The sequence below is a fragment of the Chinchilla lanigera genome, unplaced genomic scaffold, assembly GCF_000276665.1.
Source record: "Chinchilla lanigera isolate Chin_1 unplaced genomic scaffold, ChiLan1.0 scaffold00018, whole genome shotgun sequence".
NCBI lineage: Eukaryota > Metazoa > Chordata > Mammalia > Rodentia > Chinchillidae > Chinchilla > Chinchilla lanigera.
The window spans coordinates 28,745,229-28,770,508 of NW_004955419.1; the positions used below are offsets into that span (position 1 = coordinate 28,745,229).

Sequence of the window (25,280 nt, forward strand, 5' to 3'; positions counted from 1 at the left end):
TAATGAGAAGTTACCAAGAACAAGGCAGAGCCAAGCAAGTTCATTTTTCTTTTGATGATAGGATTCCAGATTGGTAAACCAGGGTCTTGTGGACATAGTAGTATTCCTGCATTCTTGCAAAGCATCTGATACTCTCTCCTATAATCCTGCTGTGGAGAAGGCTAGAGTTAGGCTATGAGGTGGATTCAAAACTGGTTGACCTGTACTCAAAAAATCAAAATAGTCCTGATCTACTCTGTCCCCCTCTCCCTATGCCTCTGGGAACTGAACCTCCAGCTCAATAGTTCTGATTTCTTTTCTTTTTAAAATTATTTTTGGGTAGTTCTGGGGATTGAACTCAGGCATACGTACCACTGAGCTATAATCCTAGCTCTTTTAAAATTTTTAATATAAGATAGGGTCTTAAGTTGCCAAGGCTGGCTTCAAACTTGTAATCCTTTTGTCTTAGCCTTCCAAGTATTTGAGATTACAGACAGGTGCCGCAGTGCTCAACCAATAGCCCTGATTTCTAACTAATCAACTCAAACTCCCTTTGGCTCGATTCTTACCAATGATGTTTAGCAATGCCTTGGAAAAAGTTAGAGAAAGTGAGTTTACCAAACCTATGAATGACTCAGAACTGCCAGGTATCATCAGAAATTAAGAAGAAAGATCAGGTACTAAGAATATAAAAGAATAGTGCCCAGGAAACTCGAGGATCAGGAGAAAATGGGTCAAAGGTGAAGAAATCACCCAGAACAACACGAGAGGGTATAGGGAGACAGAGCTGTCAAGAGATAAAGGCACAGAATGAAGTGATCGAGGCAACAAGTACAACCAACACCACACTGAAGACTAAAAGGAATGAGAAATCAAGGCAGAATAGAGGAGAGATGGGGAGAGGAAAAGAATTTTCAAGAGGCAACTACTGCCATCTTTCATCCTCAGAAAAGCAATTCTGCAAGAGTTAGGCCAAGAGCTGAATCATCTTAAAGAAAATTAACTGGCTAGAAACTGGAAGACGTGGGCGAGACTTGGAAAGAAGAGGTACCCTCACACAAAGGAAGAATGACCATAGCTGGCAACTGTACAAATAAGCCTTTCAGCCCCATGATTCCCTGACTATGTAAAATCTCAGCATGTCAGAACACTGGGCCAAAGCAACAGGACTTGACAGGGATTAATGTGAAGTGTGGCACTAAGGATCAAAAAGATCAATTGCACAACCATGGGTTTGGGATGCCTGGCATGGAAGCTATTAATTTGGAAACGAGCTCAGTATTTAGTTGACCACAACTTTCACCTAAACCAACAGTGTGACTAGGCTTGCCAGGATGTTATCCCAATCCTGGCGTCGCTAGAGCTCTTGGTGCACGTTGAAAGTACACCCTGTACTCCCCATGGTACTCGTTGGCTACTGGTGGAAGTGTATTCCTTTTTGTTTGCCACCATTTGGGACAGTCATCATAAAATTATAATCCGTCTAGAAAGCTACCAGGAAAGTGAGAATTCAGAAAACCATATCTGTGAGGAACAGTTGACAAAATAATTGCCTAGCCTGAAGAGAAGGCCATACTTTCAAACCTTTGGTGAGCTATTTCACACAAAGCAGACTTGAACCAGGACTAGTCAGGGGAGTCACAGGGAAGGAGGCCCTCTGATCCACTTGGAACCACCCAACCATGAAACTGGCTGCTTTGAGAAAGAATGCTCTCCCCCTCATGGAAATGCTCAACCTACAGGACCCAGTATGACTCCTACACACTTTCACTTCTGAATTCAGTTCTACTTCTCAGGGACTTTGCATTTGGAACATACTGTAAGACACCTACCTAAGTGCATTTGAGCCAACTAATATTTTAAAGAGACAATTTAAAGGATGTGAGCTAGGACTTCTAATTCTCCCTCCATTTTAATTCATTGGAAAGCAGCAGGCTTGAGCTGATAAAAATCTCTATATTTTTGCCGAACCAAAAGTTAATGCTTAAAAGGGCATTAAAAGGCACAAGTTGGAACACATTTCTACATCTTTTTGCAATAACTCCCACCCTGGGTCATTTTACGAAAGAAGTAAGATTTAAGGAGGTAAACCAGCATGAAGTCAGTAAGTGTGGGTTCTGGAGTCTCACCTAGAAAACAACCCAGTCCCATGGAACTCTGGGTGTGGGACAAGGTGCATCGGTAAGAGGGGCATAAAGAGTGTATTTACCTTGTAGGGCTTCCTTTTGGTGAAAATTAAGTAACATTATTAATATAAATAATATGTTATAATGAATATAAACAAATACAGATCTACAAAATTAAACCAAAATATACTTTCCATAAAGTTCTGAGTCCTAGAGAACCAGTAATTAATATTCCAACTTTGGACTTTAGAAACCCTAATCAATTTCATGTCATTTGAGAACTTTTAAGAATGTACTATGACCACAATGAGCTCCTTGCTGAAGCAAGACATGTATGATGATCCTGCATGGTTTATAAAATGCTTCCGGATACTTTTGGTGAGAAGCTCAGAAAAGGCCAGCCAGTATTCAGGGTGTTTCTCAGGGGCACTGATCGCCATGACCATAGGGCTTTTCTTGCAGGACCTCTGCGGAAACAGTATTTATATGCCCCTCTTCCTACAAATCTTGTGGGAATATCAAGAGTGGTACTGGGCATAGCAATTTTCCTTTCCCCTTAGATTTCATTTTTCAAAGGATGTAGCTATATTCTGTTTCCCTCTCTCCTTAATTAACAAGTATTTTATTTTGCTTATTTCTTAAAAACAGAGTAGGAAAAAACCCCCACTTAATTAAGATTAAGATGTTCTGTATTGTGATGATAGTAGGCTAAATAAAAAGGATGTCTTAGCACTCACCACCATTACACTGACTAGCTTCTCTCTTTTATATCGCTTTTACATTATTTCACAGACAAACTCAGTTTAGAATAGAAAAATCTTCATTAATTGTCAGTAAAACATTGTCATATTAATGCAAACATCTTAATACTAAATAGGTGGATTTTTCCTACTCTTTTTCATGAATTAAAATAAAATTTAACATTTGCCCAGTAAGAAGAGGAGACAAGTTCTTCACTTGTAAAGTAGGGAGACCACAGAAATTTTATATTTTCATGGTCAAATAGTCATTTGTTCCACTGTGCTTCTTTCTTATCCCCTATAGGCTTATAAAATTTGTCTATAACCTAAGATACCTGTCTGTACTGATATGATCTCTACAATATCCATCTGTATTTTCTATTGTTTTTAAAAAAAAATCTAAATTCTGCAACACTGCCATGGTGAGATGACTGTATTTTCCTAAAATACTTCAACAAATATCCAGGTTGGATATCTCTCACTGGTTTGTGAGAAACCCCATTTATCACATACTAAGTTCCATACAAGTATCTATTCTTGGACTTTGATTACATCAATGTTTGATATTTCACTCAAATCATACTATTTTAATGATTGTAGAATTATTTGCTTTGCAATCTGTTCATCAAGGTTGTCTTCACTGTTCTTTTTAAAGAAGATTTTTTTTTTTTTAAGACAGGGTCTTTCTGTGTAGTTCAGGGTGGCCTTGAACTCACCATGTAGCCCAGGCTGGTCTCAAACTCCCAGAGATCCTCCTGCCTCTGCCTCCTGAGTGCTGGGATTACAGGTGTGTGCCACCATACCCACCTGGCTAAAAAAGAGTTTCTTGATGTCTCACCTTCACATACTTTGTTAAAATGCAAATGAAAGTCCCATAAGAATTTGTTTGAGAGCATGAGGAAAGATAAGTAGGAAGTAGAGTGATAGATCTTCCTCAAAGGATATCAAGATATGGACGGAGGGAGGGAAGAGGATGAATAAAGGAATTAACACATTCATGACAGCCATAACTTGTATGTCTTACTGTCAGGTGGCTTAGACCACTGGTGATACACGACTGTCTAATGCATGACTGTACCACTTCTACCACCAGTGGTATAAGTTGTCCAGTGAGACAGTCATCCATGTACCACTGGTGGTTCAATCTGGTAGGAATGTGTTAAATTGTGTTATGTATATGTACCGACTCCACACAAGGAATGCAAACATTATATACTGCAAACATGTACTAACAGATTTTTTTAATTAAAAAAAGAATTTATTTGAATTTGCATTAAGCACATAAATTGCTCTGACAATAACTGATATATTAATAATATTCAACCTTCCAATTAATGAATATAGTGTGCATCTACTTTTAGATTCAAGAATTAGTCTTTACATCCCTTAGTATTTGTGTGTGTGTGTGTGTGTGTGTGTGTGTGTGTGTGTGTGTAGGGGGGTAGTGCTGGGGATGAAACCCAGGGCCTCACTTGTGCAAAGCAATGAGTTATACCCACAACCCCCTTAAATAATATAGGGCCCACATATTTCTTTTCCTTAAGGCTTTCCTATTCTATACTTTTATCCTTAAAGAACAAGCTCTTGACTTTATCAAGTTTACAATTGTTCTGTTTTACAAAACAACATTTATGTTTTGACTTTTATTATTTTCTTTAATCTTATTAGTTTTATTCCAACTTTTTGTACCAAGTATTTAGTTGATTTATTCCCTTATTAAATAATAAAAACCACTTAGGGCTATGAACTTTACCCAGGGTATAGCTTCAATTTCACATAATAAATTTTAAGAAGTAGAGTTCTAATTTTTAATTATTTCCTAAACAGTCTGTAATGGTAGTTTTGCTTTTCTATTTGAACCCATCTTTAGTTAGGAAATTGCATGTTTATTTCCAAATGGTTGGATGATTTTAATTAAATTTTGACAGTTATTAGTTTCTATTTTAAATTATATTCAGGAAAAGGGATCTATATTGTTTATTTTTAATTTGTGAAATTTATTGCATTTTCTTGGCAGCCTGCTGTGTGGCCATTTAGGTTAAATTACTGAATACATTATTAAAATTCTCTGTCCTCTAACCCTACTTTTCTTTCTTCCTCCCTTCCTTCCTTCTTCCTTCCTGCCTATTATGGTCAAGGATGGGAGGAGTATATTAAAGTCTCTCACAATGAGAATTTTCTGTTAACTTGTCCTCCTTGGTAGTTTGCTCTTATAACTTGACCATACATTTGCCTCTGTATAATATATAAAGAGCCCTTTAACCTTGGTTCAGGGTTGCCATTTCTTCCCCACACCTTGCCTTGTGATGAGAGTCTCAAAGCTGATTAAACATCCTCACATCCAGCACCTCATTTGATCCTCAGGACAACCTGACAGACCATGCAGTGATGGCCATCCCCACTGTTTTACGAAAGTGAAAACCAAAAACAGTGACTGTCCCAAAGTTATACCACACAAAGCTGTCTTGAAATTCCTAGTTCAGTGCTCTTTTCATCATCCCAATCACAGCTCTGTCTCCTTCACTAGATCGTGAATCCTTGAGGCCCAGACCGTGTTTCTTCCCTGGCACCTGCCTGGGATAGGTCTTTAGGCTACACTGACTGACTGGTCACCCAGTGCCCAGCAGCTGCCCCCTCTGCCCTCTGGCTTTCTTGCTGATTTTATGAGGGATATCTTCTGGAGGTGCAGGGTCTTGGGACCACAGAATGTGACATTAATACATAGGACAGCAAAAGAAATTTACCGATGTGCAGCGAACAACTGTGATTGAAAGAGAATCTTCAGCTTCCCTGAAAAGAATACAGACAAAAATATTCAGTCATTCTGTGTGATATGTGGATGCGTCTAAGTCAAAAAGACAGGCAGCATCATTAAAAAGCAGCCCGTCTGCTGACTTTGGTTCAGCAAAACTGAGAACAATGTTCGGGAAGGCAGTGACCTGCCAATGACCTTGAGCTGGCCCAGAATGTTCGTCCTACCTCCAGGGAATCTTCAGATATCCTCCTCTACTACTCAGTCTACACCTATAGCCACTAAATTAAGGCTTTTAATTTAGCCTCAAATGATGGAGAACTCATCCAGTTGATATCAATTAAGATCAAGTTTAAAAAAATTTTAAAGAGAAAACAAAAACACATAAATTAAGTTGCTATTTCAGAAAAACTTAGGCTAGATACTGCACTAAGGAGAATGGTTGTCTGCAAATAACACTGATCAGATAAAAGCCAAGTAGTTTGTGGTGTTTAGGAACACAATGTCAGTGTAGTGAGTTCAAACATACAATCAAGATATCAGACATTTTTATCTTGAATTATTCTTATAGATTTCAAAAGTGACCAAAACAACCAGGTCACTAACAAAGCTCTACTTTGTCCTAGCAGGCAGGACCATGGAATTGATTCATACTTTCTTTTCTTTGCTATTGATACAGAAAGAAAGAATGTGTAAAATAGCTTTGTTTGAATTCTTGCAGTGTGAACATTGAGATCAATGGTGGCTAGTGCGTTATTTCCTCCAACAGGTAAGTCAACCTGAGGTTTCTGTGTCTGAGGATTGCCGCTCTCCCACTTTATATGAGAACAGGCCGTTTCAGAAATAAATCACAATAAGCTGAGGTCCCACTGCTTTTTAAAGGACACTCTGATCTCACAGATATTTGAAGGAATTAGACAGTCTTTGTTGTGATTATTGTTGTATCAATTTGTCCCTCCCCCTTAGAAGCGACAATGAATAATATGCTTCTTTTTCAGACACTGGGAACTAAATTTTTTTTAAAAAAAGCAATCCTGGGATTCTCACACGCAAAATTGGCACAGGGGACAGATGTACTGCACACCTCAAGTCACTGCTCAGAAGCTAACAGAGCGGCGCTGGAACTTACCGTGTTGGCACCCAGGACCCTCCCTCCTCTGTGCTTCACTCCCTCAAAACCGTCTCAAGGAAACTAAACTGCTCAGCACCCCCTGGTCACCAGGCTGCTCCTGCTTATCATGTGCCCCGTCTCCCGCTTCACTTCCATCTTTGTCGGCAGCATCAAAGGTACAGCTTCAATACTTCTGGATCTCTTTGCTTTGTTCGGCTACAATTTCCTCCCAGGTTGGAGGAAACCCCAGTGTTCATAATCCATGTCTCCTGTTTTCCTTGCTGTCGTACCTGTTCTCAATCTCATGTATACACATGTGTGGATCTGCACTAGCAGCTTGCAAGTGCCTGGGGAGTGGAGCTACTGTTACCCATAGGGCTCCTTGCCCAGAGTAGGTAATTCAGTAGACAGACAGGGGTAAACGTTACCTAAATGCTCAAATTCTGCTCTGCTCCTTAAAGTTACAAATACATTTGCTGATTCATCAGTTTGACCTAGTCCCACAGAAATATCAGCAGCACTGAAGTTCTAAAATTTGTTTGCTGATCATCTTTGGGAAAATAACTAAGAAAGCAAAATTCACGCTTTCTAAAATTCGCTTCTTATTTTTAAATGAAATTATGCCATCCTTGGCCATTGCACCCACTCAACTTAGTCTCTGGCATCCCTTCAGCAACACTGGGCTAGTTTGAAGAGACTGCTTTTTAAATTTTGGTCAGCCCTCTGTAAATGTTAAACTCTGCGTGTGTGTGTGTGTGTGTGTGTGTGTGTGTGAGTGCGTGCACGCACTCGTGTGCGTGCCCACCTGTCTCTGAGATTGTGCTTCTGAGGATGGAGACTGCATTGTGCATCTTCATTTTATCTTTCTCTGCTTCAGTTAAACTCACAAGAAGGTTCAAACTTAGGTACTGATTTATGTTTAAGTTAACTTTCAACTAATTCTACTCCTCATCTCTCTCTATTTAAAGTCATTAAAATAGGGTTCAGTGAAAAATTTAAAAGTCAAAGCCTGTATGGGCCTATATAAAGTCTGTGGATCCTTTTCCTCCCATCATTGACATTCCTCTATCCTAAAACCAGTGTCACCAAATCCCAGTGCAAACCATATTCACTGGTTCACCCGAGCATCCACTGTGTACCTGCCTCTCAGGAGATCATGGTCTAGGCAGCAGGTAAGGAATTTACACAAATCACAGTAAGAGCAGTAGGGAAGCCATAGGTGCTCTATCAGTGAAACTACACATATGCCAACCTGTACCTGCAGGAACACGCAAGAAAAGATATCAAGTGTTAAAAAAGAACAAACAGATCTGGTATCTATTTAGTTCAATCTTTGGCATTTGTCACAACAAGCCCATCAGTCCTCAGAGGGTAGGGCCTATCAGGTGCTCGTCAGCATGCTCCCCACGGTGACTAGCACAGTGCCTTGGGCATAGCAGGGGTTTAATAAACACAGCTCTCTGTGCCTCCCTCACTATTGTGTGGGCAGGTGAAAGAGAGCAGATAGTTTACAGCCACCACTGAGAAGCCATCCTACTAGCCAGAGCCGAAACCCCAAGATGAGGCTGCTCCTGCTGCATTAGAGAAGATTATCTCTATGATTATCCCTGCAGCTCTGGATGATGGAAGACAATTTAGTACCTCAAAATATCGACTGCTCGTTCACAGGAAAGGTCTTCAGCAGGCTCATTGTTCATTTGGAGGATCTGATCACCAGGGAAAAGCTTGCCATGAGCGGAACCTCCTGTTGGACAAAAAATAAGTAAATGGTACTCTGGCCAGATGTGCCTAGACCCCAAGTGTCACAGTGGCACAGCTGAATGGCAGCCTGAGCCCCTTGGGCACCGGCTCACATGGATCTCTCTTTATAAAGCATGGATAATGTATATCATCCATCAAATTCAAGGGGCTGTTAGGAGACTATACTGAGAAAGAAAACTAGCAGAAACCTTACATATCAATAGAGCTTGCCAATGAATGTATTATATTCATCTCTAAAGAACTGTGGTGTACATGTGCATGCATGTGCACACCTGCAAGTATGTAAATTGAAACGCATTTTAACTAGTCCCAGATATAACATCAGTCCTAGCTCAAGTATGAAAACAAACATGAGGCTTTGCTAGCCTGCTCCTCTCCATCCCAGTACAACCTATATTTCACAAAGATTCAAGTGAAAACAAATCAATAGTTTCTATTACTGTCTGCCCAGAAATTCTCACCAGCTAGAAGCATGCAGGGCTCAGGGAAGAAGGCCAGCTTATCCAAATACTTTCCTTGTCTCTGAGACTGGCCGGGGAGCTGAGGGAGGGCTAAGCTCAGGCAGAGGCCCGTGGGAGGCTGAGGCTCAGAGTAGAAGTGCTGGGGGGAGCTCCCTCCCTCCCAGCACCAACGGAAGGTATAGAGGCCAAGACAGAATGAGGTCAGAGTTTTCTAACTTCCTGGGGTAGCATTTTCTGCCTTTCATTGCAGGACAGATAAATGGAAGGAGAGCCAAGACTACCTTGCCCTGAGAAACCAAACTCCTTTCACATTTTCCAGTCAAACCCTACCTGCTGTGACGGCCACCACTGTGAGAGGAAGGCTCTCAGAAATGTGAAATCCATAGTCCTGGAGGAGGACGTCTCTGTCTATCTTTACCGTGTGCCTCACAGGGGTGGGGGCCTGGGTTGGGTTCCCAGGAGGCCCATCAGCTGCAGCGACTTTAGCCCTGGAAGAGAAGGAGAATGTAAAACAGTGAAAGGGAGGGTTCCAGAGGGGGACCACAAACCGGGTCAGCCACATGCATGACGGAGGAAGATGCAGAGCTGAGCGAACACTAACTTTCTTCTTAAGAGGGATACGATGCAAACATCACTAGTTACAACAAGCAAAGCTCTTGTGACCATGTCCTAAAAGAGAGATTGAGAGGTGCTGTGGGCACCAAGAGAAAGGAGGGGGGCTGTTTTCACTTTGCATGGAGGGAACCCGGGGAACATCTGTTACTTAGAGGAGGTTCGGGGTACATCTTGGGACGTTCCTAGGGTTTACCACACAGCTCAGATGCTGCACACAGATGTCTAATATGCTACAGAGTGCATCCATGAATGGATGGAAGAGCGAATGGATGGATGGCCAGACAAGCAACCCAGGCTGAGGGCACTGTTTGAATGAAAGTATACGAAGTTAACAGGTTTGGATGTGTGATAATGTCTCATTTTATAGGTGGATTGTTTTTTCGATGACATTTTCTTTTTTTGTTTTTTGTTTTTTGTTTTTTGTTTTCTTTCTGGTACCAGGAATCGAACTCACAACCTTGCGCTTGCCAGGCAGGCGCTGTGCCACTGAGCTAAATCCTCAGCCCCATCGATGACGTTTTCTTTTTTGCTATATGATTAATTTCATTTATCTTTAAACTTTGTAACTGAGAATTCCAGTAGGAATGTCTAGATAGCAAAGAATACTTTTATATTAATTTCTAAAACCGTATATATTCTCTACATCTAAAAGCAAGCATGTTGTAAGTTGCTTTTTGTATTTCTTAAAACCACAAAATGAGTCATAAGCTATTTTTCACTTGTCCATGGCAAATGATTATTTCCTTCTCACAGTTATGGTTCTTTCTGAGGAAGGTCAAATAGTGGTGGGAGGAGGTGCTTATTGTTATAATAAACAACAGCGATGTGGAGAACAGCTCCGTCAGGGTTGTGCCGTTAATGTCTATCATTTATTCTCATCCATTTACCAAACACTGTCAGGAACTCTGTTTCTTGCAACAGGACCTCACTTATCTGATAACCACCTCTCTGCCATTTATAATGACCTCAAATTTCAACAAGAACCAGAAAATAGGAAAACGGTTTCACAGAGCCAAAATGCTCAAGGCAAGTTCAAATACAAAGCATTCCTGTGCATCACGCATCGTCCATTGAGAGCTACTCAGGTGGATGAGCAGATTTAGTTTCTGTCTGAACAGATGACCCAACAGCTTAGATGGGTGGAGAGAGGATTTCTTCTAGGCAAGCACATAGGTAATGCTCAGAAAGGTCAGCAGAGAGATCTAACGCAAGGGAAGACACAGAAAACTGAAAACTTACACTGTGTAAAACCTATAGTGACTGCTGATTTAAAAGACAAAACTTTAAAGCTATGACAGGGCTACTGGGTGTGGTGCATTCCAATTACTTGAGAGGCTGAGGTAAGAGGATTTGTTGAACCCAGGTATTTAAGGCCAGCCTGTACAACAGAATCAGACCCTGTCTCTTACAAATTACATAGTGAGACCCTCAAAAAAAAAAAAAAAAAAAGTATAAGAGGGCCTTTCTTTTCTTTCTCTCTCTCTCTTTTTTTGTTTTTTTGAGACAGGGTCTCATTATGTAGTTCAGGCTGACCTTGAACTCACTATGTAGCCCAAGCTGGTCTTGAGCTCACTATATAGCCCAGGCTGGCCTTGAACTCATGGTAATCCTCTTGCGTCAGCCTTCTCAGTGCTGGAATTACAGGTCTGTCTTACTCTAACTTGATTTAAAGGGGTCTTTCTAAATATAGTAAGTAATATACACTGAGAGCAAAAAATGAACATTTGTGTTCTTTTAAAAATGCATCAGGAGCCTATAGTCCCAGCCCTTGGGAGGCTGAGAGTTTGAGGCCAGCCTGCTCTACTTAACAAGACCCTGTCGCAAAAAAAAAATTTAAAAAAAGCAACAGGATAATAATACTCCCAGATATTATTCCTATTTAATGTGGCAGGGGAAATGCTTATATTTATCAGGGAAGTAATTATAAGCACAGGACACGGAAAGGCGCTTTTCTTTTTTTTTTAGTGACATACGTATACCCAGAAGATGATAAAGAGAATTTGTAGCACTGCAAAATAAGTTAGTAGAGTTGCAGGATAAAAATAGTCACAAAAAGCCTTTAATTCATTAAAAACAGATTTGCTGAATGTATATTAGGTACCAAACTTTTAAAATAAGCTAATGCTTAAAAGCTAGAAAATACTACAAAAGAATTCAAGTAACAAAATTCGTGGTTTGTGTTAAATTTAACTCAGAGTTAAGAGAGATTTAGTCAAGGAGAATAATATAAGCTTCCTTAAAGCAATAAAGAAAGTAATTGGGCAAAAGTTATGCTGGGTTGCCAGTGGGAAAGATTAAATCTTTAAAATTAAAGCTCTAAATTAAAATATAGATTTAATGTACCATGGATTAAAAATTCTTCCAGATTAAAAAATAAACGAGAGATTAATGGGAATAGTGGTAACAAGAGTAATAATAATAATAACATGAGCACTGACTATCAGGAAATGCTCTTCTATATTTTTATACATATATTGCCCTCAACCCTCATAACAAATGCGTGATATGGAGATGATTATTTCACTACTTTATAGGCAAGGAGACTGGATCTTGATTTGGGAAATTTGAACTTGCTGAGTCACACATCTGAGAGGTAGATTTCAAATTAGGGCCACATTCTTTAAAAGATATAACTTCTAGGGCAATGGTATCCAGAAGAAATACAAGCCAAGACTTGTATGGAAATTTAAATTTTCTAATTGCCACATGAAAAAAGGAAAAAAAAAAACAAAAACAAGCATGTGAGGTTAGTTTTAATAATACAGTTCTCTTCAACCCAATATATCAAAATAGTACCATTTAAATATATAATTAATACAAAAATAATTGGTATTTTATACTCTTTTTTATAAGATACCTTCAGAATCAAATGTGTACTTTATGCTTACAGTGCATATTATTTGGAATCTGTTTTTCTCAGAAATTTATAGTTGGAAAGTCAAATTTCATTGTCCAGGTTCCAAACGTACTTATGCTTTCCCACAGTTTACCAGTCTTTAAATGTATATATGCATATGTGTGTATATGTATATACATTTGGGGTTAAGGTTCACCAGTCTTTAAATTTAAGCTAATTAAAATTAAATAAAATGATCCAGTCTTCCACTTACACTAGCCACATTTCAAATATTTAATAGCCAGTACCAGCATGATATATAATTGTATGTGCTCCTGAGCAAGCACATATATGGTATATGTTATATTTCAATAAAATAAGTAAATTAATAAAAAATAACATTCTGGGAAATAAAAGCTTATACTACAAATATATGAACAACAGGTACCAAAATACATATGGAAAATATTTAGATTCCATATGCTCAAAACAAATGAATTGACAACTCTCACATGTACAAATAAACCTTCTAAGTAACACAGAAAAGCCAGGTGTGGGGATGCAGGCCTGCAATCCCAGCACTCTGGTAGACTGAAGCAAGAGAATCACACATTTGAGCCCAGCCTGGGGTATTTAGTGAATTACCAAGACCTTGTCTCAAAATAAAAAAATAAAGAACAGGCTGGGGATATAGTTTGTTGTAAAGGTCCTGGGTTCAATCCCCAGTACCTCAAAAAGAAAACATAGAAAATGTGTAACATTATTAATTAAAGAAGCACAACAGAAAGGACTACAGAGCTCCACTATGTGTACTAAACTACCAAGTATGAATAAAATAAGGCCCAACATTTATTGACCCTGAAATCTAGGGCTGGCAATAAAAATTGACTATTCAGTCTCTCTAGGAAATAATCAGGGAAATTGTAATATGAATTTAATATTTGATCATTTTCTTTGATCCTCTGCTACTTTTTTTTTTTTTTTTGAGACAGGGTATTGCTACATAGTTCAGGCTGGTCTTGAACTCACTATGTAATCTAAGTTGGCCTTAAACTCATAACAATTCTCCTGCCTCAGCCTCCTAAGTGCTGGGATTACAGGTGTGCACCATCACACCAAGCTCTTCACTGTTACTATTTTGAGTGGCATTCTTTAAAAGTAGTGACCCCAAATATAATATCAGTTTCACTAGACTATGAGTTCATAGAAGACAAAGTCGGCATCTACTATTCCCGTGTCCCCTATGTCTAGTAAAAGCCTATCACAGGGTATGAGCTAAAAAAACACCAGACAAACCAAAAACCTGGCTCTTGAATATTCAGAAACATTCCTTACAGCTGTATTTAGAATACTGGAAAAATTTGAAACACTCCAATGGACAATAAAACAAGCACAGTAAAGAAGTACTTCAAAGACTCTATATCAACAAAGTATCACAGACCTATAAACTCTAGATGCTACAAGGAACCACAACTCAGAAAATGCTCTTCCAGAGCAGCCTCTAAGATGAGGATGGAATCTTCTTAAGGCAAAGCTAGTGTTGTCCTGCCCCATAATTCCCCACCACTCGCAGAACAAACGTCAAACTCCTCAGCCTTGCCTTCCTGGTTCTGTCTCCAGACCTCAGACACCGGCCAGAATTCACCTTCCCTGGCCTTCACTCCAGACTACTCCTACCTCCTACACAAGTTTGACCATTTGCTGCCTCTGCAGGAACATGTGAGGCCAAGTCAAAGTCCTGTTCACACGCCTCCTTCTTGAGTTTCCTTCTCTCATCTCAGATCTCTGTCTCTATCCCTGTGTCTTCATGTCTCTGTCTGTGTCTCTGTCTCTGTTTCCATCTCTGTCTGTCTCTGCTCCCAGGACAGGGTCTTTCTATGCAGTGAAGGCTCTCCTTGAACTCACTATGTAGCCCAGGTTGGTCCTGAACTCATAGCAATCCTCCTGCCTCAGCCTCCTGAGTGCTGGGATTACAGGTGTGTCACCACATCTGGACTGACCCTTTCTTATGATCTAGAGCACCTCAAGCTTTATTGAAAGCTATCAGATTCCAAATATCACCACCTTAACAGGCTGTACATTCCCTGGAAGCAGGAGCCATATTTTATCCACCTTTTTATTTCTCACAGCATCAAGTGAAGATCTTTGCTCACATGAAGCAGATACTCTACATACACAGCATGGTTCTCCAATATAGTAGTATCTCTAATAGTTAGCAAAAGGTAAAAATGTAAATAAAACCAGTAATAAAGAGTAATTTGTATATAAGTTGTAGAGTTCAATACTTATCAGTTTACTTTATGTTTACCTAACTTCATATACCACTCAGCGCTTTTACCACTATACTGACAAAAACTCACCTTCTCCACGTTCAAGAGCTTAGTGAATGGTATCATGAGGACGATGTCAGTTGCTCAGGCCAGACTCCTGAAAGTTATACCTGATCTTCCCCTGTTCTCGTCCCTAATTTCTTATCAGTCCCCAAACATAAAGCTCTCTACAGAGGTTCATTTCCTTCCACCGCCACAGCCACCTTTCTATTCAAGGCCTCTCCGATCAGTCCTGCTTCCAGATTTCTGCATCATGCTCCTAACTGATCTCCTCACTCTTCTTTCTTCTCTTTCCTGGATGTTTCTCCATTCAGCAGCCAGCACAACTTTACAGGTGCAACTCTGTTCATTTGTTTCCCCTGATGAATGGCCTAGTTCAAAGTCATAAATATGGGCTCATACAGCCCTGGCTCATCACTACAGCATCCGAGACCAAGCCATTCATTCTCTTTGATATTTTTGTTCCAACCAAACTTATGATATTCTGAGTTTTTTAAACACACTGGGCTTTAGACAAGCTCTTCTCTCTGCCTAGAATCTCCCCTACCCTTAACACCTCCCCTCTCTTCTCCATTCTCTCTATTCTCTCTTGTCACCCACTCTCTCTCCTCAACATATACAATCTGTACTTTCTTTTCTTTTCTTTCTTTTCCCTTGAGACAGGGTCTCACTATGCAGTTCATGTTGCCCTTGAACTCACTATATAGCCCAGGCTGACCTCAAATTCATGGTGATCTTCCTGCCTCAGCCTCTTGAGTGCTGAGTTTACAAATGTGCACCACTACGCCTGGCCTCCAGCCTATACTTTATCTGCCTAACTCCTACTCAGTCTTTTGGATTTGGTAGAAATATCTCTACCTGCTGAGCATGTTCACAAAACCGCTCATCCCTTTTTAAAGCATATATCAGATTCATAAGAACAAATGCAAAGTCTCTGTCATCTTTAGACTGTACTTTGGGTAGCAAGAACTGAGCATTTCTCACTCCATGTGCTGAACTCAATGCCAGCCATGAAGCTTAATGTAACTTTATAATTGTCTGGAAAACAAAAGATGAAACAAATCTTACCACAGGGTTTCCACAGAATCCATTTTGATGTTTTCCAAATGAGTGGGCTTCAGTTATCTGACACTTTCCATTTGGAAGCGGGTATTCTTCAACAATGGTGGACAAATGAAGCCTCACTGTGTTGACTAATCCCTGGACAGTGTCAGTGGCTTTGGCCCAAAGTCTGCATTTGACATTTTCCCCTAGGTCACATTCTAGCTTTTGTTTGGAAAGGGATTACCTAAGTACATGACCAAACTGTGGCCTCTCTCACAGAGAACATTTAATATTTGACAGTAAGCTAAAGGAAATGATTTCTGCAATAAAACTTCCTGCTCTGAAGCATCTTATAAATATCCAACTGAGCACTGATCCAAAAACATATGTCTGCTGCCTTGGTAATAGTTTCAAACCATAAATCTGAGGTCATTTCTGAGCTCTTACTTTGAAAAAGCATATGATCCATTGCCAGCATGATGAAATTCCTGTGAAACAGTTGAATTTACCCTGAGGTAGAGCTAGAAAAAACATGTTAAATTTATCATGAAAACAGTCTTATGTAGGCTAACCCTAAATTTTACGGGTCATAAGTTCATGCTGAACTAATCAATAACACTGAAAATGAAAAGAAAAATTACCAGATGAAAATAGATTATGGCTCATAATTCTCTGGCTTTTATGTGCTCTCTGATATGTTAGAAAATATGTATTCCCTTTACCCTGCAACAACAAAGAATTTTCCTTCATGTTCCAGCAGGATATGGAGAAACTATTTTGAATCTATGTTTAAACACTTTACTATGCTCAGCTTGAATGATTTTAAAGCTAAATCTGGTATAAACTGGATTTTGTAATTTAAAGTCTATTCATAGAAGGCAGAAACAGAGACAGTAGTGTATACCAGAAAGAAATTTAACATGAAGTCACAATCACAGGAACATGCTCATGGTTGTGACAGTTTCTATGAAGCCACTCAAGGTAGATTATGTGAGCATAGTGCTTCCACATTGAGACGAGAAATTCTTCCATTATTATTTTAAAAAGGGGATTTGGGAAATAATGGAATTCTGTAGACATAGAAATTCTGTAGACATAAGAAATATCCAGAGTGTTCTCCTTAAATCTTTCTATTTTGCCTATAGGTCAAGAAGCAATAAAAATTAGTGTGCATCTGATACCTAGCATATGTGAAGCCCTAGGTTCAATCTCCAGCAAAAATACACATATGCGTACATGCATGTATACTGGAAAGAGACTTTTGTACATCACTAGGAATATTGGAAAAGCCAAATAAAGTGAGCATAAGAGAATTCAATGAACAGACCTAGTATAGTGGTGTACACCTGTAATCCCAGCACTCAGGAGGCTGAGACAGGAGGATAGCTGCAAGTTTGAGGCCACTACTAGACTAACTACACAGTGAGTTCAAGACCAGTCTGAACTATATAGCAAGACCCTGTCTCAAACCACCCCCTAAGGGAGAATTCAGTGAATCTCATACTTAAATGAATTATTCTCAAGTTCATATGGCAGAATAGGAGCATAAGTGTAAAAACATTGAAAACAATCATAGAAGTCTATTTCAATAGATTGTAAGATACACAATAATATAATAATGTAAATAATTTTAATGTAGCTGTGTAAAAACAAGCAGTTAGATCAATGGAATAGAATAGTTAGCCCACAAACTGATCCAATCTCTCACTCAAAACATGAAAGGTCACAAAGAAAAAGGCAGTCAAGAAGAGAAAAATCACTCACCATTAATCAATGACTCAATATTGTGGAAAAAAGAATAAAGTTAGATCTTCATATCTAGGCATATATAAAATAAACTACAAATTCAAAAATTAAATATACAATATTTTTAAATGATTGAACTTAAATTTAAACTTCTACTGGCTGAAGATTTTAAGATTTTTGTAAACCAATCAACAAAATCATCAGGGAAAATAACCCCTTTTAATTTTATAAGTGAAAACTTTCATGGGAAAATAATTGACACGATCAAGTGGAAAGGTATGCTACAAGTCCAGTCATTCCCACAGTCATATAAAACTATAAATAAAATAATGTAATTGAAAGCAAAATTATTAACATTAATTAGTGATGTAATCTCACTATATGCCAATTTTACTTGGTTTTTAATCTCACTATATGCAGCTTGGTTTGTATTGGCGTGTTATTACTGTTATTTGTTTGCAGTGCGGGAGATCAAACCCAGGGGCTTACACATGTTAAGCATATGCTCTAGCTGTACCACTGAGTTACAGTCTCAGCTTTGCTTTACTTTGTTTATTTATATAAAAATTTAAAACACATTACTAAAGCCATTGGAGGGATTAACTATATCTAAAGGAACAGATATAGTAAATGTTATTTTCATACTGAAATACGAAATCATGTGGTCACAGTTCAGCTGAGTGGAATAATTTTCCGTTCCTGTAAGTATCACTAGGCTCATACCTACCCAGGTACAGACACCCATTCAAACCCAGTACCATCGTTTGAATTTGACTAATGACCATAACAACAACAACTGTTGGAAATTAACTTAAAATTTAAGAAACAAAAGCAGCTTTGTGAGTTGACAACTCCCTGCCTTCCCTCAAATAAAACACCCATCTGAGATGTTTTATAATTCTCTAACATTATCTTGGGTGCATAAAATTTATCAACTTGTTTAATAATGTTTGAAAATGGGAAAAGTTCCTTTTGGCTAATTTACCCCTAGGCAATTTGTCAGAAATAATGTTTAAATTCTACGGAAACATGCCAATTACAAGTAAAATGAGTACAGGCTGAAATGACTGGATGCTTTTTTAAAGTCTGGAAAAAAAATAACAGACTGTGCGTGTATAATGATATGACTGCATATGACTGTCTTTTCTTTTTTCTAGAGCACCAAAAACAGTTCAATGTAATTCCATCATTGCTGGCCCAGCCACCAGCAAAGTCAGAGCTAGTGCTACTATTCAAACATCAAATCTTAAGTCTAATTGGTTTATAATCTGTTTATGACATTTCTATTCCCTATTTAAATTTTTCTACATGTTTTAAAACTATCAGCCTTCAAAAATTCTTCTTAGAAGAGAGATAAAAAATTTAAATATATTTAAATAAATAATATAGCCCCTTACTATGAAAGTCTTTTATTAATAAAAATTTATCAAACATCTATTACATAGTATGCAGTCCGCCATGCTGAGGATTCTTTGTAAAACAAGACAGTCATGGCCCCTGGCCTCACATATTACAGGGTGGCAGGGAAGGGAGGTAACAACGAACAAGTAAATAAGTGTCTACATTATTATAAAGTACAATGAGTGGGTAAATACTCTGGAAGAAATAATTGTCGGGGGATGAGTCTACTGTGCCTCAGATGCTCAGGAAAGGCCCCTTGAAGAAGGTGACATTTAAATTTAACCTGAAGAACAAGGAGCTGCCATTAAATGAGGAAAAAGAACTTTGTAGCCAGCTGAACACAAGTATAAAGTCCCTGAGACAGGAAAGAGCTTGAGTAGCTGCAGAAATGTAAAGGAAGTCCAGTAATGGAGAATGGTGATCAAGGAAGCAAGAGGAATAAGGTAAGGTTGGTAAGTTGGGCTGGGACCAGATCGGGAAGAGACTTCAGGCTGTGGCACAATGGTAGGTGAGTCATCGCATGGTTTGAGGTGGGCTGAGGTGAGGTGGAGTCAGGGGCTATACCAAGGGATGGAGCCTTTCATATTCTGAAAAGTCCACAGAGCTTCAGGTTGAATTATCTAGGATAGGAAAAGAGGAAATGATCATAGCCATGTTCTCAGGGAGAGAGGAAGATAGATCTTAGTATGTCTGAAGGCAAACTAACTAGAGTTGCTGATGGGCTGAACACAGGAATTCAAGATGAATCTCAGGTTTGTTGATTAAGCAACTGAGTGGCAGGTGGGACCATTTCCCCTACTCCTGGGAAATGTACCCCAAACTTAGCATTTTCAATACTTGATCATTTTATTTTTTAATACTTGATATTTTAAAGTAATCTGAGGACACCAAGAACCCAGCCAATATCAAGATGGCAGGATTGGAGATGAGAAACAAACAAGGATACATGTGACTTGTCCTAGAAACGCAGTGTCTTCCATAGACACTGATAAGTCACTTTCTCTCTTTTTCTTCTCTTTCTCAAGCACCTAGAAAATAAAACTCCCTAGACACACGGAAACACATGTTTAATGTCATTACCCATCAAGGAAATGCAGCTCAAAACCACTAGTTGCTACTACATATCAACCAGTATGGTTAAAATAAAAAAACCCACAGATAATAGCAAGAGTTGATATAAATGTCAGGCATTGGCATCTTCACATACTGATGGTAGAAATATAAAGTGGCACAGCTATGTTACAAGCCAGTCTGGCAATTTCTCCAAAGACTAAACACAGAGTTCACATATGATCACCTATTCCAGTTGTAAATATAAATCCAAGAGAACTGAAAACACAAATGTTCATAGAAGCGTTATTCATAATAGTAAAAATGTTTTAACAAGGCAAACATTTATATAAAAACTCAAATGTTTATAATTTGAGTTTATATGTCTCTTATAGGTCTTAGAGAGCTCTTTTCTTTTCTTTCTTTTCTTTCTTTTTTTTGTTTTTTGGTTCTGGGAATCGAACTCAGGACCTTGCACTTGCCAGGAAGGCACTTGTGCCACTGAGCTATACCCCTGGCCCCATATTTTGTTGTTGTTGTTGTTGTTTGTTTTTTGGTACCAGGAATTGAACTCAGGACCTTGTGCTTGCCAGGCAGGTGCTTGTGCCACTGAACTATATTCCCAGCCCTGAGGTCTCTTTTCTGCAGGACTTCTCAGAGCCTTTAATTTGTATTATGTCCATAATGTACGTAACACATCAACAAGGTGGGTGGGATATAGGTTGAATCATTTCCAAACATCTGGCCACAGAACCTCTTTTTAGTGGAGCAGCACCACATAGGACTTGGTTTTGCAGAACTTAGTTTGGGAAGCATGCTACTTAGTTTTCCCATTCATTCATGGATCACAACCCGATCACCTGCAATATTCCTGCACTCAGTTACTTTTGGGCTACAGATGAAGCTGATACTTCTCACAGAAGACTGGTCCAGAAGGAAGAAAAGGAAGGTGCTTAGATATGTTGAGTGTTATGGTTGATACATTGTGTCAACTTGGGGAGTCTAGAGGTTTGGCTAAGTGACTCAGCAGGAAGCCAGGGTGCTTACTTTGTATACATCCTGAGCCCCTGGAAGAGGAGGGCATGGAGATTATGTGAGAGCTACACGCCCCTTAGGTGGGGGTAGCCTGTTTACAATGTAAGGCAGGGAAAGAAGCTTCTTGACGCCATTCCTCCCTTTTGCTCTAGCTGCATTGCTGTTCGGCTGCCATTCCCCCTTTTGCTCTTGTTGCTTTGCTGTGTTTGGCCGCCATGAACGTTTGCCCTCTGCCATGTGCCACTCTGCCCCAGATCCAGCCAAGTAGGGACTGAAACCTCCACAAACTGTAAGCTAAATAAACCTTTCCTTCCTTCATTTTGGGCATTGGGTGTTTTGTCTCAGCAATAAGAGAAAAGTAACCAAGACACTGAGTATTCCAGAAGGAGCACAGTGCTGATTCAAACACCATGGGATCCCACGGGAGAGATTCATTCTGATTATGAACTGAGTAACACTATATGGAAGACCCAGAACTTCAGTTAGGCCTGTGGGCAGATTTTGGACACATGCACACATACTGAGAAAGGGATCTGGCACAGGAGCTCAGATCTAAGGTAAAGGGAAAATGGGGTGAGTATAGTATGTGGTTGTAGTAGTTCACTTTAGCATTACATGAATGAAGCATAATATGAACGAGAATGATATGAATGAACCAGAGTAGTAAGACAAATAGCTTAAAAGATTGTCAATCATGCAGAACTTTGAAATGTCAAACTTCATTTTGTAAGATGATGTTTAAGCTTTATTCTGTAAGAAACAAGGGCCCATTAAAGTTTCTGAGTAGGGGCAGGAGCAGACTTAACCAAGTCACTCTCTGGGTTGCAGATGTTTCATTCATAAAATGGGCTAATTCTACCAGCCTTATCTCACCTCCGTGTGTGAGGATCAGAGAAGCTGGCGAATGGGCAGCACAACCCTGAGCAAAGTTTATTACTTGGCAGCGGAACAGCTGTTTCCAGTTCCTTTGGAAGAATGTGTGTCTCAGAAACACCTGACACATGATATTTCATCTCTGTGACAGGGCCAGATGGGAAATCTGAGAGGGAAAATGAAGACTTTGAAATAGAGCATATTTTAAAGTTCTCTTGTAGCAGTCAAATCAGATCTGTATTTGATTTCATTTTATTTTTTTTTTAGGACGAAATAGACACTACAAGGAAGGAACAGCTGTTGGAAACAAAGACAAGAAAGAACATAAACAACAGACTGCTTGACTCTATCAAGTACTAAGAAAAGATGTGTGTGTGCACGCGCGTGCACATGTACAAATATATATGAGTACATTCATGCGAGTAAGTCAGATTGTATGCATGTCTCATTCTGTGAATGTGTATGTGAGCTTGGGGTGAGTGTGACTGTGTGTAAGGGGGTGCATGTTAGGAGTCAAGTACAAAGAAAGGGACCCCAGCCACACTGCTGAACTGTTAATCCTTCTGCCACATATGGTAAAGAGCAAAGCCAGCCAGCCAGCCAGGCAGCGACAGCAATCCCCAGGTGCTGTCAGGGCTGGCACAAGCCCCTCCCACAGGACACCAAGCCAGGACAGAGAGAAATCTCTGCTTCCCCGGGAGCCTTACCGGGCAGAGCTGTCCCGTGTGCGCCGAAGCCATCTTGCCACCATTTGTTCTATTCTGTGTGCTTTCCGAGTTTGGAATACACTGGCCTCCAGCGAATCTTCCATTTACCTGAAAGGAAGAAGAGTGCTCTTTAAGGAGCTAATCAAAACACTGTAGAGAGAATTCTGTCAAAAAGTGTCAAATTCTGGTACTTTTTGTGTTTGCCCATGTGAAGACACACTGAGAAAATAATTAGTGTACTCTTTCTATCTGAAATCCACATAAAGATGGATGTCCACAAAATAAACACTTTAGCAACCTTTCCCCTGAAGAGTCCAGTCTAATGGTAAACAGAGTGGCTTGTTTTAGCAAGAGAGACTACAACACATAAGGCTGCTCAAACTTTGTGACTGAGACCCTCAAGAAGAAATACACCTTACTGTAGAGGGAACTGCACACTGCCTGTCCCCTCCAACACTGTGTGCATCCCTGGACAACACAGTTCAGTTGGCCTGCATCAGAAGCCACAGGTATGGAAGCATTCCTCGTCACATGATTGGGCATATTCTTCTGAGTGCTGCTTCTTTTGCTTAAAGTTTTATATTTAATTTTTGAATAGGTAATTCACTTGTATAATTCAACAGCAGCTCAGAAAAAAGATAGTTACTGTGTTGTGCACTCTGAAAATTTGTGAAGAGGGTAGGTCTAATGTTTAAAAGTTCTTACCACCATAAAATTGTATAGTAAAATGTTTCCCTTCTCTCTTGACTTGCCCCCATCCACCTAGTTCCCATGCTCATACTGTTCTCTCATTCTGATGATCTTTCCAGGATTTTTTTTGTTGTGCCTATATAAATACTGTACAAATATAGAATTTATATTTTCTTAACACAAAGGGTAGTACACCATACACGCTGTCCTTCACCATGCTTTTTTTCCCCATTGGAATGTGTGTCCTTGATATCTTCATCATTCATTATTCTTTCTGACAACTACTGAGTATTTCATTGTATGAATGTACTGTAACTTAAAGAATAACCCCTCCATTAATAGACATTTGGATTATTGCCAATATTTTGCTATTATAAATAATATTATAATGAGTTATGTTGTACATATACTATTTCTGCATATATGCTATATGTACCTGGATAGGTTCCCAAGTACTAAACTGCTAGATCAAAAGTTACATGCATTTATGCTTTGATTGATATTGTCAGCTCACCAAGAAAAATTGTATGTATGTGTGCTTAAGATTAATATTTCATGAATCAATATATATTGATATTTTCTAGTCTGTTTCACTTTTAAAAATTGGTCTCAACTTAAAATATTAATTTCATAACCCAATAAATAACCATATAAAATATAACATTGGGAGGGCCAGGAATATAGCTCAGCAGTACAGTGCCTGCCCGGCAAGCACAGGGTCCTGAGTTCAATTCCTATCATAAAAAAATATATATATATATATACATATATATTATATATGTGTATATGATATTGGGAAGTAAACATGGACACAGAGCAAACAAAAAGAATGATAAAAGATGATATTGTTTAATATTACACAAATGTACTTGAAAACCTTGATGACATGGGTAGTTTTAAGAAAATATATATATAGCAGAGATGGTAAACTTTTTTGAGCTTTCACTGATAACAGTTGCAGCATGGGTGTCATAGGTTCACCACCACTGGTATATTATATTTAAATTTTACTGGTTGTTCCCTTAATATTTCTTTTCTCTTCCAGGATCTAGCCCAGGCTGCCATTTTGCAGTTAGACAGCTTAATTTTTCCCCCAATGCTATTTCAACTGTTTTATACCATAAAGAAAGAAAGTTTCCAAATTCTTTTTAAGGAGTCAGAATAACACTCATATAAGTTCTAACAAAAACAGTACAGTAAGATAAAAATATAATCTCCCCTATGAGTATAAAAGTATCCTAAAAATATTACCAATATAATATTTTAGCTCTAAAATGTCCCCCAGTGGCAATCAAAAAAGTAACAGTGGGATTTATCCCACTCATGCAGGAAAAGAACACTAACCACATGATATAAAAACAAACACAGGACACCCAAAAGGATCACTCCAAAAATCTAAAGACATACTTTACACTAAAGAAAGCCAACACAAATTAATGGACAGAAAGTTGAATAAGGACATAGGTTTCAAGGAAAAAGAAACCTTTAATTCAAAGGATGTGTCACTCCAGCTTTATTCTACCATGGGAACATCAGACCTGAGTATTGTCTTTTGTTCTATTCATCTCACTTTTAAAAAGTATGAAAGTTTGGGCCAGCCCCTAGCCACACAGGCACCTGGGAGGTGGGCCACCTGTGCCCAGGAAGCTGCATGGTGGTGTGTGCTGGCACCACCAGCCCCCAAACTAGCCACTATCGCTGGTTGAGAACTATCATGGCACAGAGAAGCAATGACACAATTTGCCCACCATGCGCTGGCTGTGGACGCCCATCCATGGATGTGTGTGAATTATTCCGACATGGAATAACCCCTGGGAATACATGCCACACAACAGGTCGCTCTTGCCCGTGCTGTTGAGAACCAGAAATGTCCAGAGTCAGCGGAGGAGCAGCTGCTGAACAAGGACTTGGAGAACATGAGAATACAGACTATGCCCAAAGACTCAGAGGTCTAGTTGACTGGGGTCACGAGAGCTGTTCGGAAGCTGGAAACCAGGAGGACCTTGCTCAATACCTGGGGAGA

General features: G+C 39.2%; 1 protein-coding gene across 5 annotated transcripts in view; it reads right to left on the bottom strand.

Moving 5' to 3' along the window:
- Frmpd1 (FERM and PDZ domain containing 1) overlaps positions 1-25,280 on the bottom strand; it is a 171,210-nt gene that overhangs the window by 27,952 nt on the left and 117,978 nt on the right. For 4 of the 5 annotated variants that reach the window (XM_005382864.2, XM_005382863.2, XM_005382865.2 and 1 more), the window contains exons 2-5: positions 22,568-22,675; positions 9,261-9,418; positions 8,350-8,452; positions 5,590-5,635 (exon numbers count right to left, since the gene is read on the bottom strand). In XM_005382864.2, the coding sequence (XP_005382921.1) occupies positions 5,590-5,635; positions 8,350-8,452; positions 9,261-9,418; positions 22,568-22,671 (411 nt within the window). In that variant the 5' untranslated portion in view covers positions 22,672-22,675. Of the gene's footprint in view, positions 1-5,589; positions 5,636-8,349; positions 8,453-9,260; positions 9,419-22,567; positions 22,676-25,280 lie in introns of those variants that run through there. The other variant, XM_005382866.1, reaches the window with a different exon arrangement.